Genomic DNA, 21,171 nt, shown 5'->3' on the forward strand with positions numbered 1-21,171 from the left:
TCATCTTTGGACTATTCGTATTTGGACAAATTATGTACAATAATGTTCAATCCCTGAAATTAAAGGCCAATCACTGCTACCAGATTGTACAATTGAAGTGCATGGTATGTAGTTATTGGAGAGCCTTAATTGAGTATTTCTTTGCAAAATATTGTTTCCTGTGATTTAAGAATAAATTAGTTGGAAACTTTGCTTGAACCCCTAACAAGTAAGCTGTTTGTGGCATTTCTGTTTTATGTTGGTTTGACTTGCATGAGTCACAACCAGAAATTATAAAGTGAAAGATTTTGCTCCCTCCTGTATCATTCCTCTCTTGCCAAACAAGCTTAAAGTGCGTATGAAGTAAACAATAATTGCTGTTTAATTGAAAGGCTTCTCAAAGTAAAGAAGATTGGCATTTTCCTTTTTGGAATATCTTTTTTCGTTGTATTTGAAAAGCCTTTCAAATAAGCAGCAATCAGTTTTTACTTCATAGGCACTTTAAAATGCTTAGGGCTGTTTCTACTTCAAGTGGCAGCATTTACTTCTTTCCATTTAAATGTTTCTTTTTTCAATTTTCAGGGTAGTTAATGTTTCAGACATTCCAAATCATCACTCATTATATTTAGGATATTCATTTGAAATGGGTCAGAAGTTGTGTTCTTGCTAAAAAAAAAAAAATGTCTCTCTCTTTCTGTATCCACCTCTAGATTTGATCATTGACCAAATAACATGCATTTTCGATGTAACGGAAATTTTGATCCTGTAACAGAACTGTATTCTGTGCTTTTTGCTGACATTTTTATTCTCTGCTACCTGCTTGATCAGAAAGACGACATTTTAATGAACCATTATATCCTTTATTAGCTAACATTGCGACTCCTACATAAAAGAATTCCCATGATTTTTGTGGGGCATTAGTATACAGCAGTTAAAATATACTGACGGTTCCTAAATCTCTACCATATCTCCTCCAAAAATATCAAAAGTTAACAGTATAGTACCTTGTGTAAAGTTAGAGAGTTAACTTGTATCTAACTTGAAGATGCAGTTAATGAAGTTTTCTTTTGTTGGAATGGATTGCGCCATCTCCCAAAGTAGGTATAAGCAGGGTGCAGAGAAATTAAAAACAATTTTTTGGCGTACCCTCTGGGTATGATGTACTTGCCCAAAAGTCATTCTTGCTAGCCCCCCAAAATTTCACCTCTTACACCTCTAATGTAGTTCTGTAATTTGAATTTCCTCAAAACATTTCCCAAGAAACTACAGTAGACCTTGAGCTATTGCACATGACTGTTTTTGCAAGCTGGAAAGTTCAGGAGCTATAAGTTATTGTCTTGAGTCAAACTTAATCCTGTAGCAACTCTTTCATGTAGAATGATGAGTTGGTTTACTTTCCCTTGGGTAATAAGCCTTACAGGCAATACATACTGAAATAATTAAACTATTTCGTGAACTTCCACTGGTTTCAATTGGTTTGAAATGTAGTATTAATATTGGGACTTACATGTTAAAAAAAACATTCAATCTAGGACTCAAATCTTACCCAATCTGGTCTCAAGTATGTATATTAGCTCTAGATCTCTGTGTCTCCTTTTTCCTGATTTAATTAATTAAAAGTCATTTGGTTTATGCTAATTCAACGTTTTCATTAGCAATGTGTATGCTTTCATGAAAGGTCAGCACATGCATCATGTTTATCAGTACCATACACGTAATTGTGTCTTGTATAATTAATTGTTGAGTACAATTCATGTGGTGTATTTCATATGATCTGAAGAGTTCATGCAAGTCTCCTGAGTTGTCTTACATACAAGGTTGTCAAAGTTTAAATAACAGGTCTGGAGTATTAAATTTGGTATCTTTATCATTACTTGGTATAGTCACAAATAAACAAATGACACTGAAAGATCTCCTTTCATTGCTGGAGTGATGTCATCCACTATTGCAATAGGCCTATCAGAAAAAACTTCAGTCACAGTCTAAAACTGAATAAAAGAGTAGGGTTAGGGTTAAAATTAAAAAAGAAAAACTAAAAAAACTGTTTGCATTCTATCTAGGGATGTTCCATTTAGTGGCTTTTCTTTTGTTGTCCTTAGTCTATACTAAATGTGCTGGTTAAAAAAAAAAGTATACACAAATTGCATGTCAAGTTATCTTCAGTTGGCAAACATGTTTATCTGGTGTTATGCAATCCCAAGCTTCCTTGTCTTAAAAAACAGTCAGTCAAGATCTGATCTTGATCTTGCCTTTAGTTCAGGTCATGAAGGTTATGCAGTCATGACTGAAAGTGATATAATTATATAGTCTTACTCTAGATATGGTTTAGAATCAAATGCAGTGTCTTTAAGTGACTTTAAGGCTATGATGGAACTAATTTGACATATATAAACAACAAAAACATGTCGGGAATGTTTTATTTTGAAACATTTTTCCCCAAGAGAGATTTTTGTAATCACTCGGTACTTTTTTTCAATCTCATAATTTTCGAAAATGTTCTGAAATTGAATATGACAAATTGCTGACACAGTGTTAAGGCGGATAGCACTTAATTTAACAAATTAAATTAGCAAAAAAAAAAAAAAAAGGCACTTTGACCTTTAGCTTTCAAAAGTTGACTTAGATATTCCCATTAGGGGGCCTGGATAACTGGACAATTATTTCTTTAACAAAAATTCTTGGTATAGTTTGATAACCAGCTCTTTGAGCTTTAATTTGATATAGGGGTTTAGGTATTACTTCGCTTGGATGTGAGACATCTCTAAAGGTATATAGTTACCTTAAACAATGTACTTATTTTCCTTCCTACCATCTTTTCATAACATATGCTAGTAAGTACTACCTTTTACAAAATTACTGGAACTCTACATAGCCTTAGGAAACTTCCCAAAAGTGACTGTAAAGACATACAGTTGAATGCATGACAGCTGTATAGCATTAAGAACAGCATACAGGAATATAAGGAGATACACTCCCTACTGCAAAATTGTAACATTTATGATGGCAAAATCACTCTGGTAATAATAATACTTTACCATTAGAAAAGTGATGGCCGGGGAGGGGGGAAAAACAAAAATTCATGCAAGGGAGGGTGACTGCAAAAAAATTGTGCAAAGAAGAAGTGGATGAAAAAATTCTCTCAGAGTAAATTGCACTGCCAGGGTTACAAGCTGTACCTGCCTGAATAGCACCTTGGCAGCCACTTAATACTGCAGTTTTAATTGAAGGGGTGAGTGCAAAACCATGCTAAGTGACGATTTGGGTGAAAAACGTATGCAAAAATACTTGGCTTTTCCTAGCCATGTCTTTAGGAGTTTATTTGTTGAACAGCAAACAGGCAGACTGTTTATAGTGTATGAAGTCAAAATCAAATCTCACAGCATATATAGAGCGGAAATCTGGGAACAGATTGTTTACGTCGGCTATTGTGACGTGAGCACAACACGTGAATCGATCGAGCGGCAAACGAAATACCATCGAACTAAAAAGAGATGTGCCGCATTAGAGCTCTGTCAACTAATATCTTAAGCATTGTGTTAAAGTACCTTGTGTGCCTGCCTGGTGGTTGAGAGGCATCATAAAGCCTCGATAAACCCGTAAGTCATCAGCACGTTTTAAAGAATCAAAATGTGTTGTGAAACTTCGAAGGTAGCTGATATACCGTAATCGTGTTATCGGCGTTCGAAGTCAGATCGAGCCAGGCAGCAAAGTCCAAGAGCAGTTCTTGCCCAAGAAAAATACCCTCTGGTGAGTTGTGGCCCATTTGCCAAGCGTTGCTAGTGTCAAAGTTTGGAAAGCGAGAACTGGTTTTTGAGTGATAAAATTTGTCTTGTATCGACCGCCATGTTTTCCCGCGCACGAGGTGTAAAGAGCCTTCCCGGCATGCATTGCGATCACGTTCTGCTCGCGTTTCTCGAACTGGTAACTAGATTGTTTCGGCTTTTTTCATTTAAAGATAATAATGGCCAACAAGTAGCGATCGATTGTAACATAGATCTGTGATCCAGGTTGCTTTGATTTTATTTCATATCGGCATGATTTGTAGTGTTTTGAACTTCTGGGATCAGCGGACATGCAGATGTATGGAGACCCGTACGTTGCGCAGAAGGGTTAATTTGTTAAACTGTTAGGCGGTGCGTGACATAAAGCTACGATCGCGTTGGTCGAAAAATATGTATTTATCTCGTGATTTTTAGCCATTTAAGACGTTGCTGAAAAGTGCTTATTTGATGTTTATTTGTTCAGTGCAGATAGTCATTGTCCCAGATAACCAAAGTAAGTTCCAGATGTTAACACTATTTTCCGGCCGCCATATTTTACCTATTTAAACCTGAAATCAACATTTTTGAGCTTATACGTTGCGTGAAATTAACATTTTGCTGTTTTCTAAGTGAAATCAACATCCTTGCCGTCACGCGTTAACGTGAAATCAGCATTTTGACCTATTTAGACCTGAAATCAACATTTTTGAGCTTATACGCTGCGTTAAATCAACATTTTGCTGTTTTCTAAGTGAAATCAACATCCTTGCCGTCAAGCGCTAACGTGAAATCAGCATTTTGACCTATTTAGACCTGAAATCAACATTTTTGAGCTTATACGCTGCGTTAAATCAACATTTTGCTGTTTTCTAAGTGAAATCAACATCCTTGCCGTCACGCGTTAACGTGAAATCAGCATTTTGACCTATTTCAGGGGCACCCAACAACCGTTTTCTCTCAAATGCTTTAAACGCTGTTTTGGGCTATCTGGAGTACTTTTAAAGCTCTGTAGGTTAATTTTAGGTTGCGCTAAGAAAAATTTATCTGTTCGGTTATTCCAGGGGAACTTGAGTATTCTCGAATTTATGAGGGCTTTTCTGTCCATTCCCCGAAAACCTTAGGTCTTATCGCCTTTCCGAAAATGATAGCTGACCTTTTTTCGGTATCCAAAACGACATTTAATACAATTCGAAAACAACAGACATTAAATTTCTCATATCATGAAAGTTTGAGGTGACAATTCTCTTCAGAAAATCTGAGGGGATTACAGGCCTTCCGAACAGATAATTTACCGAAACGAACCGTTGGGTGCCCCTGCATGTAACACTTCCCATAAGATGGCCGCCAATATCAATGTAATTAAAGACAATCATGGAGGTGTTAACCCGATGGACTATTTTCAATGTATTTTAGGTTTTTGGCAAAGTAAACAAGGCATTATCATTTAAATCCAATCAATACAATTACATTTATCCACTAAAAATCGTGGAAAACGCTACAAAAATGCCTCAGTTTTGCGACGTTTTCTGGGGGGGTGGGGCATGCCCCCAGACCCCCCAGTTCAATAGGCCCTTCGGCCCCATACTACTGGACGGTCACTCACAGAACTCTACCTTAAAATGGACAACAGGAACTGGGTGACCCATTAATAATTAATTTTATTAGACTATGGCAAAAATTAATAAGTAAGCTGTAAGTTACATTATGTACATCATTTTGCCTTCACTACATGTCGAAAATCGAACACACCCGGACGTTTTGATGCATGTGTGCATTTGGTCAGCCAAGCCAAGATATGTTTTATTTGACACATCAATAACATTACAGCTAAATGGATAAACAATATATCGTACATGCACCAAAGATGAACACATAAACCCCTAAAAAAATTGGGAAGTAGGGACCATGTATCCCCAACCAAATGCAGTGGCACTAATGGGATCAAGTAACAAATCAAAATCAATGTAGAGCTTTTTTTGCATGCAGGGTTACTGATTGTTGCAGAAAATAAAATAGCTCATGTGGCAAAAAGGGACTTTGAGGTGGAACACCAATTTAACATAACATTGATGTATGGACCTTTGATATTTTGTCCGTAAAAAGGCCCCATACATTTGGCATTTGTTATTTGGTATACATTATTTGGTATTTGTTATTTGTTATTTGTTATTTGGTATACATTATTTGGTATACATTATTTGGCATTTGTTTAATAAGTATTTGACAGGTCTCTTTCACGCTTTCCACAATTGTGGTAAAGTACTTTCTCGAGGGAGGAAGAGAGAGGACCCTGGGAACGAGGTTGCCTCTCTTAACCGTAAAAAAGACCTTTCAGATGACCCAGGAAGGTGAAAAAACACCACACGAGTGAGTGTCAATTAACGTTTCATTTAACTTTACTGGGATACTCAGACCAATATGCAATTTAGATATGCAATTTTCAGAGTTTAATTCATAACCCTCATAGATTCTCTTTGTTTCTATACAATTATCAACCACGGACACATAGGGTGGTCTGCCTGTGATCTGGCGAGTCAATCAGAACTCAAAGAAAATACCTATAGGTGATGCAGAGCGTAAGCGCGTCAAGATTGGATGTGGCTTTGGTAAATGTGAGTTAAAATGGCTTTCTTTTACTGCATTTGCTCTGGCTTTGCAATACTATCCTACATGGTGAGGTTTAAAAACTTGACTTACTTAGCCACTTTGTCATCCTATTAGAAGTAAACCATGTGTAATTGGCCAGAACGGTTAATACACTTTGGTTTTGAGTTTGCAACTCAAGAATAACCTGCTTCTTATAATAAAGCGTACTTTTAAAACCAGTTTAAATCAGACTGTGCACAATTGTTTATTGTAATGATATAGTAAATTTACCCTGTTATAAAAACAAACAAAAAACAAACAAAAAAAACAAAAAAAAAAAAGTGATTTTCCTTTCTTTTTCTCGCAGTGTGTTTTACAGGAGAGAAAAACATTTTTCTCTGCATTTCCTAAAGTTAGTAAAACACTCATAAATGTTTATAAGACAAATCAAACACCAGTGTTTGTTGTTCAACAGCAATGTCATATCAGTTCTCTTGTACAGGGCTGAAACGTGGAGGCGCACCAAGAAATTAGACCACAAACTGCAGGTCTTCATCAACACTTGTCTCTGTCAGATTCTACATATCAGATAGCCAGAGTGCATCTCTAACCAAGAACTCTAGCAAAGAACCGGGCAGGAGCCCATCACTGACACCGTCCAGAGTAGAAACTGGAGATGGAGTGGACATACCATACACCCAGAGCAAACAATTATCACCCACCAAGCCTTGAACTGGAACCCACAGGAGAGACGGAGGAGAGGAAGACCACGTCTGACATGGAAAAGAACTCTACAAGCTGAATTGAAGACCATCAGCATGACCTGGGAAGAGGCAAAGAGGGCAGCCAAAGATCAAGAGCGATGGAAGCTAATAGTCGGGGCCCTATTTTCCAGAGGGAATGAACAGGAATAAGAGAGAAACACAAGTGTTATCAAATCCCCCACAGTTCATGTCCCCCAGCATTTTCTTATTCTCCTGATGAGTACTTTCAAATCATAGGTGGATTTATGAGTGGGGCTGAGGGAACTATACTGTATTTCTTCCCCACCCCCTACCCTGGCCCTGTCCCATTTCACCACGGGTAATTACTTTTTCAGGGGGTTCAATTTTTCCAAGGTTGCCAAAATAACCCTCTTGCCATGACTTAGAGGTCACTAAAGGGAAGTATTGTTTCTGAATTTCCAGCATCTGCCCATGTTAGCCTCTCTTTTTGCTCTCTTATTGGCCCTATATCCCACCAGGTGGCCTAATCACAGGAAGGGGGAGGGCATGGACCCCTAGGCCCCACAAATAACTGATAGGAACTGGTACCATAACATACAGTACAGAGAACAAACAGACAATAAACAGTTTTATTGACAATTCTTTCTAATGCAGAATTAAATGTACATATATCTTGGGCTGTTGGCACTCTCTAGCCATGTGACTGATGAGAGCTTGTTTGCTACATGTCTACTTCTCTCTAGAGAAATCTAAAGAGAAACAAATAATTATTAAAACTATCAACAAATTATCAACCACAAAAATGTCACACATAAACCAATGCATTTTTATCAATTCTGTACTAGGTTAGCACCCGTCATAAATATGTCATCACCAGTTCCTTGCCCAGGTGGATATGGATATTTGTTAGTATTACAAAGGAGGAAAGGCCAATGGAAGCCTGCATACACTACATGTAGACTTTTCATGTATCTGCATGCCATTGTTTCTGAAGGTCCCTGTTGATTGCAAACTGCCACCATATTAATCACTTGGTGCAAAACAGCAGAACGAACGAAGAAAAGTTTGTTGTTGGTGGTGTTTAATTGGACCCAGCCAACTCCAATAGTTCTTCTACTGAAACAATGAAACGACTTCTTTCATGCATCATCACCACCATCCATCTCTCCTTGTCCCAAAACTGAAAAGGGATTTCCACCAACTGTGCCAAAAGAGATGTTTGATCCCCACATTTGAACACTCTGTATGGGTATGCATTCCCCAATAGAGGTCACAACTGTAACATCAACATTCCTATGGACAAAAGAATATTTGTTACTGTGTATTATCATGAGAACATTGCACCTGTTTATTTGGAAATTATGTTTAAACACCCTAATAGCAACCGGGCTTAGAATGTTACATTTTTTGCAAACCAATAACCTTATCAAATTACTTCTTCTAACAATTTGACTGGCCAATATAGTCTGCTTTAGTCCATATTTTCATGACAACATTTATACAACTAAAGCTTGAGCACCAGAGATGGACTTACAAGTTTGAGAGACTCCCAGAATAAAGAGAATGCTGCCGATGAGGCATCACAAGAGCAGGGGTTGAACTTAGAGAATAGAAGTCGAGGTGCAATAGAGCCTGCAAGAGACAAACACACCACATAAATGGCTTCTTCAATGTGTTCCACGTTAATAAATCACATTTTAAAAGAAACAAAGTGCTGCTAAGACAACTATAATAAGATAGTAAGGAAAACAAATTTTCAGCACTTAGTTTATGATCCGAGGGACAAACGTAGCCCGCAGAACAGGCATATTTTTTTTTGCATATTTTAGGCAAACATAGACGAAAGCGAGGCGAGCGTGAAAGTGAGGCTAGTGCGAGGTGAATGCAAAGCATGAGTCACGCACGAAGAGAGGAGCAGAAAAAAAATTAACGCCTGTTCCCATACCATTGTTCAAGCTGTTCCGGTGTTCAAATATGAACATGGCTACCCAATTGGTTACTTTACATCACATGATCCTCAAATGTTTTTCAAATTGGATCATCTTGTTCTGTGGATGAAGCTATTTGAGAAACCCTTTGCTTATTTGCGAACTTGCCTCCTTCCTTACTGCCCTTTAACCCATTGACACCTGCATGAAATTGCCTGCCACCCACTCCTCATTCCCAGGCGTTTTTTAGAATATCTCATAGCAAGAGGAAGCACAAAAATAGATCATATGCCCAGTATTACACCACAGACACGAGATCAGATTTTAAGACATCGTTTATTTATAGTTGAATGAAGGGCCAAAATATTATAAAATATCAACAAAAAGAACTCAACTTGATGTGTAAAACTAATATTAAAGAGCAAAAGACAAATTTTTTCTTTGCAGCACGACAAAAGCCGAGAAAATTGAATTTGCAAAAATAAGTTTATTATTGCCTTCAGGGGACAAAACAAAACCAAATAAAACAGAATTTCCTTTCTTTTACCATAACAAATAACACATAATGACAAGACATCGGAAAATAAAAGCCAAAGAAACAAGTAAAAACCAATTTAAAAACAAGAAACAAGATAATTTTTTTACCGTGCGATGAAATATTACAGTGCAGTGAATTAAAAAAAGACGAGAAAAAACAAGCCAATTTTTTTGAGATAAATCAAGTTTCGACTGTGTCAAATTAGTGCCCACTTAGTTCTTTTCTCAGGAGTTCTGTAATAGCTGAATAAGACTCGAACAAATATATTTGAACGAAGCAAATAAACTAAACAAACAAACAAACAAACCGCGGAGCTTGTCGAAAATTAAATATTCAGAAATCCAGTGTGCAAAAATACTGTTTAAGAAATGATCGATAAGTGTGCAGTGTGCAACTATCAAGTTATGGATGCACGTGGGAGGTTGCTAAGCAAGAAAGAAGTGTAAGAGTCTCACGAGACAATAGCCAAGTGTAACTCTAGCTTCTTGAGTGCTTAGCAAACCTCCCAAGTGCATCCATAACTCAATAGTTCCACACTGCATGTTTACCATTTCTTTTATAACATTGAGACTTTTGAGAGAGTTTATATTGAATCTCGTCCGGCTTACATGAAGACAAAAGTGTGATAAACCATGTGAAAATGTTCATTCAAAAATCTGACAAAGTGACATATTAAAATTTTTCTTGGCTCGTGGCGAGTTAATAGTTTCTTGGGCAAACAAACAATTTCAAACTGCTCAGTTAACCTAAATATCAAGCTGACAAGAAATGAAAATTGCAGTCGGTAAAAGCATTTCTCAAAAATTGGTTAAGCTTAAATTTGCAGGGCTTGACACTAACGGTAGCCAACCAGCCACAGACTAGTAGAAATTTAGTTTTGGCTAGTGGGTTTTCGATTTCCACTAGCCACTTTGGCTAGTCAACAAAATGAAATTGGCTGAACTAGTTTGTCTTCTTGAAGGAAGACAAACACAAAATTTACACTGTTCTCGGAAACTATGTCAGAATTTCATTGTGGACATGTCATGGTACCAGGCGTGTGCTGTTCAACACGTATGTCTACTTTTCGCTGTGTGGTACGTAAACGGGGAACTGAACAAGTTAATTTTGTTGAAAGAAATATTTGACAAACTAGACAGCATTTTCTGCAAGTACACATCAATGCTCTGTTTTTGTTATGAATTTTTTTTTATGCGCAAAATAGTGCAGAACTGTAAGGGATAACATTTCATTTAGCGTAACAATATATGGGGGATTTGTTGTTGTATGCATACTTACAAACTTACCACTACAGAAATAATTAGATGAGAAAGATCTATTTTCTTCGACATTTAAATCAGCTGTTTTTAGCAGTGGAATTTCGCCAGTGACAGTTTACAGTATTGTTCAGAAAGTTGTTTTGCTTTTGAAACATTTCTACAGTGCCTGTCTCTGAAGAAGTCTCGATAACTCTTACAGTGACGTCTTGGGGGTCTCGATATTTTTCCAAGGAAGCCTCAGAGAAAAGCAGAGTCCTGAAAGTCTTTTCGGGAACTGGAACTTTTTTGAAACTAGTTTTCATGTAACAAAGTAGCCAACCTCAACGCTTGGCTAGTCAAAAAATGTTCTTGCCTAGTAACATCTAAGTAGTCACTAGCCACTTGGCTAGTAAGTTGAAAAGTTAGTGTCGAGCCCTGAATTTGGATCAGTTTTCTGAAGAATTGAAAGCAAACTGCACATGGTTGAAGCTTTTGGTGGTTGAGCTCTCTGTCCTTCACAGCCTCTTCCACAAAAGAAAAGAACAATATGGAACCAGAAATTTCTTAAAAGTGAGAGTGGAGAAGAAAGCGAACAAACACCCCTGACTTTCAGCTGTTGGAGATGCTCTTATCAATAGCAGGTTTTCAGGTTACGTTTTCCTCTCCACTTTGTTTTAAATTTGATGAGTGGCACGTCTAAGGCTGAACTTGAACACATGAATGGCTTTTACAAATGATCTCTGTCACTTTCATTATTTGGTAAAATAAGTTTAAATGAACAGAAGACTGAGGCCTAAAGGAAAATGTCAGAAAAGCTTATATTTGTGCACGATGCAGTCTTTCCTTCAAGCAGCTGTTTCTTCAAGAGTTCAATTCACGATCGAGCAGCGAGTGTTAGAGCAAAACTAAAACCCGGGAACTGAAATAATTCATTAGAGGCTACCAATGTTTGATAAAACTACCTTTATTAAAGCTCAGAAAAACTATTACCTTTAACACTTTTGGAAAAGAAGAATTTCGTAAGCAAGACTTCACAAATAGAGATTTGTCATGTTCAAGTTTTGTTCGCCAAAAGCATTTTCTGTGCCTGAAAAGTTTTACAAAGAAAACTTGTGTTGAATTTTGTTGTCAAATTGCTAAAAAAATTCTCTCTAAAATTTCTGCAATGCATTACTAACTTCGAAAGGTTGATACAGACCAGTTTATTGTTTGTTTGGTTCGTCTCTGAGTGCCAAGTGCCTTTGTTCAACCAGCTGATTCAACTCCTGTTCGCTTAAATTCGCCAATTTCTTAGTTGGAGGCCCAGCAAAAAACTTATGCTCAAAGTTTGGTAGCTCGCAGGCATAATACTCCTCATCTCTGGAAGAATTAGTAGATTTTTCCACATTTCAGGAGAGGAAAAATAGAAATCATGTTTTACAAAGTGTCAACATCGTTGAAAAAAATAGCCGACAACAAGTGAAAATAATCGAGCTGACGTCAGCGTGCAACCTATGGGCAAATGGATCGAGCTTATTAGCCAATCTGATTGCACGCTTCACTGAGGCTATGTTATAATTAACAATTGACCTCAGGTTTTTATGCATCTGTCCTCTTATTGATGATAAATTGCGTCATAACATTGTCAAAGTGGCTGTGGAACCACGAGCCGCAGACGAGTGGTTCTGCAGTAAACTTTGACAATGTTAAGACGAAATTTATCATCATTAAGAGGACAGACGCATAAAAAACTGACATCAATTTGTTTTCTAACAACAACAAGACCCCAAAATGGCCAAATACCGGGAATAAATGCAGGGAAAAGAAGCTGTAAACTTGTCGTAAACAAAGATAAGAGAATTCTATTCAAAATGACGTGAACATCGGCAATAGCTTTTCTCGCTTTTCACTGGCTTCTTATAACAGACCATAAAATCTAATTGGTTAAAAAGTTGACAGTTTAACAGCTGAAAATTGAACTTGAAAGCTTGCATAAATTAAAAGTTTATCTGTCTGTACTCTTATTGATGATAAAAATGAGCCAATCAGTGCGCAAGAAATTAGACAGTTACTGTTAAAAGAGATTTATAACATAGCGCACAAGCTAGTCCTATCTAACTCCTATTGAGCCATCATGAACAAAATCTCTACATATGCACGGTCATGCGTATATAAGATGACGTGTGCAGTTGCAATTTAACTGCAAAATTTCTGTCGAGTTTAGTGCGAGTTCCAGTTTTGTTTAAGTTTCGGCAACGTGAACACTATTCTGAACAATCCAAACACTACTTCAAGCCTTTGACTTTCTTTATCTTCAATTTCATCAAGTATTTTTGACTTTGTCTGCCTACATTTTCATTATCATTAATTCAAAGAAGCGATTTTTTCATTGACAATTTTAGAAACCAGGTTAAGCGTTTTTGCTCAACCGTTGCTCAACTGATTGTGGCGTGTTAGGATCCTAATTAGCTTTGTTTTTCTTCACCGTGCATTGAGACAACTTTGTAGTCAATCACAAACGAAAATGTTTTAGCACCCAATTTGTTGTCGCCATGTTATAAAAGAATTGGTTCATGCTTTCAGCTGTGCATATATTGAGTTATGGATGCACTTGGGAAGTTTGGAGAGCACTCAAGAAGCTAGAGTCGCACTCGGCTGTCACCTCGTGCGACTGTTACGCTTCTTTCGTGCTCTCCAAACTTTCCGCGTGCACCCATAATTCGATTTATTATATGGCTAGTGCCGTGAGCGGGCAAGATGAATGAAATCCTGCGCTGTGATTGGCTACCCGAGCGGGCAAGATGGAGCTATCTTGCCCGCTTGGGACTACCCGCCGTGTCCCGCAAGAAAAATTTCCCCGAAAGCCATATAATAAATCTTTTATCGACCAAGCTTGTTCGGTCAAGATGGCTGGATATTGGCCTCCTTCTTATTTTGCGAGTTTATGGACCTCGACTCCGTCTCGGTCCATAAACACGCAAAAAAAAGAACTTGGCCAATATCCAGCCATCTTGACCTCACACTTGGTCAATAACCCATACATACGCACGCTAAGCATGAACCAATTCTTAATTTGTTCATGGTGGCTCAATAGGAATTAGATAGGACTAGCGCGCGCTATGTTATAATCACTTTTAAACCTAAAATTCCCAATTAACGGCAACCAAATGAAGGAATCGTGACAGGAAGTTCAATAACAATAAATTTTCATTCAAGACATAAACGAAGCAAGGAAACCTATCTAAAAGCAAAAAAATGTTCAAAATTTCGCAGACGTGCTTCGCTGCATTAACCGCATGTTCAAATAATTCTTCACGCGAAAGCGAAAGCTTGACTTTTTACCGACAACTTTTGCAGTCATTTTATCGGTCGTGGCCTTACCAATCGTTTCAGAAGTTGAATTCAACTCCGAAGTAATACGGTACATTACCATTTTTGTTTTCTAAAGTCTAGGAAGCTGCTTTAAAATCCGCGATCTGTTATCAAAACTCACTTGAAAGCGCACCAATCGTCATGTTTTCGCGGCGGTTGCACTCCAGGAAGGAAAAATTCCTCACCAGAAAGGTTTGAGGACTCTGTACACCTTGATATTCCATTCTGCGCCCAACTGAATATTGATTTGTGCTTTTCCTTTCCATTTTAAGTCCCACAGAAATAATTTCTCCAATTAGGGATGAAAACAAGACCTTGGAAATACGCAGATTTGGCGGAAGGGTGGAAAAATCGCTGATTGGCTGAAAAATCCGTTGAGCATGCTCAAGCGCTTTCCGCTGACAATTTGCGGGTGCACACCACCATGAAAAATGTCTGAACATTTTGCACACGGGAGCATCAAACAGTGAGGATTATTGTGAACTTTTTTTCCCCAGCTGGAACTTCTGTCGTAGAGAGAATTCGGATGAAGCAAAAGTAAGTATGTTTCAAATGTTAGGCTGGTTTTGCCGCTTTCTTCGAGTGTTATTCTTTGTGTGATGATTTCTTTTGTCCGTTGGTGTCGTGTTCATTCAGTGCCAAGAGGAAGTACGTGCTTTGTTCATTTACAATACTCTTCTGCTGCAGATATTGGTGTACAGATGACTTAAACACAAACAACACAGCAGAATTGATAAGGTAAGTCAAGTTTTCCTTCCTTTTGTTCCGTAAATGGCTGATTTTAGCAAGTGGTACCATTTTCTAATTTATGTGTGGCTTCGGGAACTTTTTGGCTCGATGAGTCTAAATTTTGAAAGCTGAAGATATTCTTTGCTATCAGCTTAAATTACCCGTCATATCTTTACTTGGCTCTGGAAAGAGACCCGTTTGGTTTTTGTCCGCCATGTTCATATATAGAAGCCACGTCAAATGTTCTTGGAGTGGTGCAAGAATTTGATATCATATGACAGATGTACCCCAGGTTTTTTTGTTTTGTTGCTATTGAAATGGACCATTAATTGCATGGTTTTGAAAGAGTTCTTTTGACCTGAAGACAAACTTTTTTTGAGGTTTAATTACAGTCTGATGATGAGGTTAATTAAACGTTTTTATTTATATATTTTTTACTGAGTGAAACCCCAAGGAGTAACAATCCTTTAGTTGTACTTTATGATTTTCTTCGTGATTATGTTGTACTACATGATTTAAATTTCCCAGTTACAAAGCTAGCAAAATGACTGAGGTATTCACAATGAGATTAGGGGTCTCCTCCAGATGGTTGAAAAAAGTTGGACAGTCTTGAATGCGCTACACAGTATTGTGTAATGTATCAACCGGAATGATACTTAGTTAATTGCATTTCTTCTTGCAATGTAATAAGTATTGAAAGGGTGAAGCCAAAGTAAATTTTAATTTTACATGTTTTTTCTCTTTCTTTTTACACAGTTAAACCCCAGATTTTCACTGCTCTCCTCTTCGCTTTTAATGATTCGATGCCCTGGCTGGAGACAGTGTGGCCATGTAGAAGAAGAACTTTTGTTCATGGATGAAATGAATGTCATCCTCTTTGGAAAGGATACTAAATGATGTGTCCCCTTTCATAAAAAAATTTCAAATCAGACATTAAATAATATTCACATAATTAAGGTACCGAATGCATGGAAAAAGTATTTCAGGATTCCCCAGTAATAAATAACACAAAATGTTTGAAGACAGAAAAATATTATAGTTTGGTTAACAACTTGGTTGGGATTTGCCTTCTTAAAAATTTGTAGATCATAATAGTTTGGTGTGGAAGTTTATGCAATATTTAATAAGTATTCTTTGAAATCGAGGTGAATACATGTAGTGGCTGTTATTTGCTGAGATTGACAAGTTTTTAGTATATATACACACAAAGTGATGTCAACAACAGACAAAAAGGAAACCATTAAAAGTTAATTTAATTGACCTCTCAATTCATGCATGGAAAACAAGGCACGCAGCATGAAGTATGAGCGCAATTGTTTACAGAATCTTCTAACATGGCAAATCTAATTAACCTATGATAAAATCCTCATTAATCACAGTCTAGCAAAATGGTCTTTTAACACTGTTCAAACCAGCAATCTAGATGAAAAGTCTGTTTGCAAAACAATTTCATTGTTCAATCAAATTTTTCATTTTCACTTGAAGTGAACATAGGCACGCAAGGCGTGCAAGAGTTATTTTGTTTTTGTTAAGTGTCGGAGATAGGAGCATTCATGGAGCAGTTTGCAGTAATGATTTGGTTAATTTGACAATTTGCGATGTAAAGCAAGAAAGAAACTGGGAATTTATCATGTACATGCAATGTTACATCAGTCATGGTAAGATAGCATTAGTAAGCCATAAAATGTTTGACTGAGCAAACTACAGTAATCTGACAGGTCTCCAGATTAATGTAGATACCATTTTATTTTCTAACAGCAATTTGATTCCTTCTTTGATACAACCCACACAGTGATTGGTGTGACACGCGCACATGCATAACTCCCTAACTCATCGATCACATAGCCCTTCCAACCCCCAAGAGGAATTTTTGCTCAAAAATACTCAAGTTAAATAAGAGACTTTTTGCATTTTATACGGGTCGTAAGTTTACCCTTTTTACACAACACAACACAACTTCACCGAAAATAGAAAGAAAGAGAAAAAAAACCTCTCTGACACGTTGAAAGTCTGATTTAATTAAATTACACTTTAACTTGGTGCCACGCAGTCTTCAAAGAGCATTTGAACAGTTTTCATACTTTACCTTTCAAAATATCAGACTGAAATGAATGTCATCAAATAAAACTATTAAACTGCTACTGCAGAGATGTAAAAACCATCCAGAAATGAAAGCTCATTTTTTGTTTAATATCCTGGAAACAATAGCCAATAACTTGTCAGCTCTAATTGAATTTACTCCCATATACAAAACAAAAGTGTTAAGTTACCATTAGTAACTAAAGATAGCAAACATCTCGTGGAAAAGAATGGTGACGATTCGTCAGCTCTAATTGAATTTACTACCTTGTGAAAAACAGAAGTGTCAAATTACCCCTCGTAACTAAAAAATAAAAGTCTCTCGTTATGTTTGCATGTAACAAGAACAAAACAATCGTTACCTGCACTTACTATTGTAAATGTTAGAACTCTTTCAAATCTAAATAGTCTCGTCTCCTCTAAAACATGTCCTAAGAACTAGAAGTGATGATTCGTGACCTCTAATTGAATTTACTCCTTATGAAAAACAAAAGTATCAAGTTACTATTTGCATACTACTAACTGATGAACTGTTTCAAACGTCAAGGCTCATCTCGTTCATAACTAAAATCCTCAGCTTAACCCACAGAAAATGTCGAAGTAAACCCAATATATGAATACTTCCTCCTCTTTCATAGAAGAGTAAATATGGCCGTTCTGAACTCTATTGGGATCAAATCTTCTCACATACCATTTACCTTTACAACAAAAAATTTGATTGGCTGTTTATAGTAGATCCAATCTGATTGGTGTGACATACATACATCTCTCACTCACTAACTCACTCAAAGGTTGTTAAACCTTTATTGTAAACAGACCAATACCTCCCTTTGGAGAGCAAGGCGCAATAAAGATATACTATACTATACTATACTATACTATACTCACTCACTCACTCTCTCACTCATCCATTGACCTGTCCATAACATACCCGACACGCTGATTAAGAGGTACTTTTTTACAAAAAAATAACTCAAAAAATTGAAAATTCAAGACTTTGAAAACTCTTCTGTATTTTCTGGTACAGTATCTTCTTGTATTCTCAGGATTTCTGTTTCAGAAAGACTGGTGAGACACAAGTTTTTGCCGGCCATTTTGTTTTTGTTTGGATCGTGCATTATTCACTTGTTAGGGAGTGAATTATGCTCATTTTTAAAAACATGATCATTGCACAATACAGTTAGAGAGTTTTCATTAGGTTAGGCATCATGGGTCATGAGCCATTATACAATGCTCTAAACATATGGTCCAAAGCATACATGTGTTTTTTCTTTTTTCTTTTTTTCTTTTGATTGTGCAGTTCCAGAAAATATCCATACTCCCCCTCACAGAAGGGGTTGCAATTTCCTGGGGGGTGGGGGGTTCTATGAGACCAAAAAATTTAAAGAAATGTATGAGGCTTAACTGGAATTTCAAGAGGGGTGGGGAGGTGTTAGAAAAATCCCTTCCGAGGGAGAGGTATGGATATTTTCTGGAACTACACATTTTTATATCAGTTCCGAGTTTTCTATATTTGGGGGGCATTTTGAATAAAACAATATTCCACTCATGCTTGTTGGATATGAGATGATTATAGCCAAGTCATATCTAGTGCACCTCGTTGGCCATCTACCATCTCGTATCCAATGTGCCCTCCTGGAGGAACTGTTATTACCCAGATATAATGAAACACCAAGAGCTTGAAACACAAAGATCACTGAGTGTGTATATACTAAACCAGTTATCCTTGTTACAAAATGGCAGAGTGACAAAGATCATTGTTGGTACATTGTAGTCTGTTTACTTCTGAGAAAGACTGAGGATTCAATCTCAGACTCAAAGGGGTCTTCTACCGTAAAGTGTTTTCCGGATGGCTTAACTGTGTAGAGAATTTGGTATTTTCATTTGGGGATGGGGGGGTGAAGGTGAACAGGCATTTTCAGTGGGGTTTTTGGAGGAAGGGGTTTGCTCCAAAAGCCTTGTGTAATGATATCTACATCTGCACTTGGTTAAGTCAGTAAAAATTGTGAGATATCACACCAAATCTAAAAATCTGAATAAAAATAATACAATGGGATATTCATATGATAAATGAGCCCTTGTTACTTCACTGATGTCGATAGAGATTTGAATGTCTTCTGTTTCTGCTATAGTCTTATTGTTTACAGGAGTGGGCTATCAACCTTTAGCTCAACACCCAACTTTGTCTGGTCCCTATCCCTATCCTTCAACCTACCAGAAGTACAGAGCTCTAGCCAACATAGCTCATAGGGTCATCCCTCTACAATAAGGTGGTGACCCCTTATGATGGTTGGAGGGCCAGTGGGGGGGGGGGGGGGGGTAAATATTTGGTGGCAGGGTCTACAAGGGTATGGATTTTAGATGGAACTCTAGATGAAAAAGTAGAATTTTGTTGCAGTGTAGGCTACCAAACCTTCTCCTTAAAAGTATCTAAGAGAGATGACATACGGTATTTGCTTGGAACAAGACTTAACTAACTATTGGGGGAGGAGGGATAGTGCAGTTTTCATGTGTTTTCTCACAATGGTGCTTTTTGCAAAAAAGGGCATGTTTCCAATGTGGCCAGTGTAAGATGCAGACTGTGGACTGCAGGCCAAGAACCCATTTCTCGAAAGCCCCATGAAACTTTCAGGCCCGTAAAACTTTCAGGCCCGTAAAGCCAGTTTTAGCTAATCTGTATCTAAAAGCAGAGAGGCGTATGTATATACCTGAAACTTCTTGTATGGAGTGAACCTTTGTTCGTATTAAGAATAATTTATGCAAATACAGTAGCCCTGCAATCATTAGGTTTGAGATTTTGGTACGGCTTTCTGAGTGCAAAACTTTCTGAGACCTTCGAGAAACAGGCTCCAGGTGTTTTAACAGTCCGCATTAAAAAAAAAAAGCAGAATGAGGGTAAAATGCAGACTGTAGACCTTTCAAGTGTTACTGTTTGTTAACAGTTAACAGACCAACCTCATTCAGGCTAAAAGAAGTGAGAGTCTGCACCCTGGTTTAGCCTGAATAGCTCTACACTGAATATCACTTGGGTTAGCTGGGGAGGATCTAAGGGGGTTTGGTTGAATCCCCTAAATTTAAAGAATAAAACATAACAGGCTAACTTTGCCTCAGAATGAAGGAAATCTCATTTCCAAAGACCACAATTTCAAAAATTTTCCAGGAAGAAATGCCACCCAGGGGGCAGTCCGTATCTTGAAACCCCTTCTCTGTATCCCTTCCAGGGTCAGCCTGAATATGTTCTCCAGTTAGCCTGTTTACGGTTAGCTCTTGATCAAACACGATCCAGTTAAAAAGTCTGCAGTATGTATTTCCACCTCTGCAGTCTACAGTGTAGTCTGCATTTTACACTGACTGAATTCCAATGTACCTACAAGCCTTCACAAACGAATGTTCTCCCAGTAAGTGGAACTAGAACCCCTTTTGACGGATTGCTTTCTTTGTTGATGCAATGGAGAAATGTTTACAACAACAAAGCCCACAGCCGCAAGCAAAGCTGCGTAGACAAGGAACAAGAATCGTAGTAAGTGCAATGTAGCATGAGCCATAAAATACACAGTCTAAAACAAACAAAGCGCAATTTATTTTATCCTTCAAGCTGTTTTACATGTACATGTACAATACAACTTTCTACAATGCCATATTAAACCTCTATAACCTTATAACAAGTTTTCAGCTGATGCAAGGCACTGAGGCGGCAAAACAAGACCCAAATTAATAGCACACAAGCTATAAAACACAACAAAAGTAGCCTTTAGTGTGTACTACTTATGAATTCGTCCTCCATTTTTCTTTCTTCAGGCAACCATACGGAAGTCCATGAACAAATAGCATTTAAAAATTTTCATCAGCATGGAAAAAAAATTCATATTTTATATGTTCTGTAAATATAAACAAGCTACAAAAATTTGCGGTTCAAAACCTTAGTGAACTTGACACGACCTTAAGAAAAGAAGAACAGTACCTTTAGTGAATTTGGAATAGCTGAAAGTTATCTCTCCGAAGAGGTGTTGTCATCACCTGATGAAACTGAAAATACTGTTTCGATCCCTTCACTCAGAGTCAAACATCAGCACGGATGATTGCCCAAAGTAGTTCAGTTGTCTTTGAAGGCCTTGAGTGAGCAAGATGTTGCCAAGAGCCATGACAATGATGTGTTCGTTTTTGATTCATCATGCACCATTTTGAAAATGGAAAGGTGGAAAGACTAACCTTAATCTACTGCACATGAGCAGTGGTTTTTCCACTGTGCCAGATTTG

At 37.5% G+C, this 21,171-nt stretch overlaps 1 protein-coding gene and 1 long non-coding RNA gene across 7 annotated transcripts in view; one reads left to right on the forward strand and one right to left on the reverse strand.

The window, feature by feature from the left end:
- Positions 1-7,666: 7,666 nt before the first annotated feature.
- The window catches only part of LOC149111697 (uncharacterized), a 62,128-nt gene continuing 48,623 nt past the window's right edge, over positions 7,667-21,171 (reverse strand). For 2 of the 6 annotated variants that reach the window (XM_089289190.1, XM_089289189.1), the window contains 2 exons: positions 8,586-8,683; positions 7,667-8,344 (listed from right to left, as the gene is read on the reverse strand). In XM_089289190.1, the coding sequence (XP_089145316.1) occupies positions 8,191-8,344; positions 8,586-8,683 (252 nt within the window). In that variant the 3' untranslated portion in view covers positions 7,667-8,190. Of the gene's footprint in view, positions 8,345-8,585; positions 8,684-14,227; positions 14,550-20,052; positions 20,210-21,171 lie in introns of those variants that run through there. The other 4 variants (XR_016207088.1, XM_089289187.1, XM_089289185.1 and 1 more) reach the window with 4 other exon arrangements.
- LOC149111698 (uncharacterized) lies at positions 14,555-16,095 on the forward strand. The gene is made up of 3 exons (XR_016207091.1): positions 14,555-14,643; positions 14,794-14,844; positions 15,592-16,095. It is a non-coding gene; the product is annotated as an uncharacterized LOC149111698 (long non-coding RNA).

This window comes from Orbicella faveolata, unplaced genomic scaffold, assembly GCF_042242905.1.
Source record: "Orbicella faveolata isolate gen_17 unplaced genomic scaffold, um_ofav_v1 contig_2, whole genome shotgun sequence".
In the NCBI taxonomy this organism is placed as follows: domain Eukaryota; kingdom Metazoa; phylum Cnidaria; class Anthozoa; order Scleractinia; family Merulinidae; genus Orbicella; species Orbicella faveolata.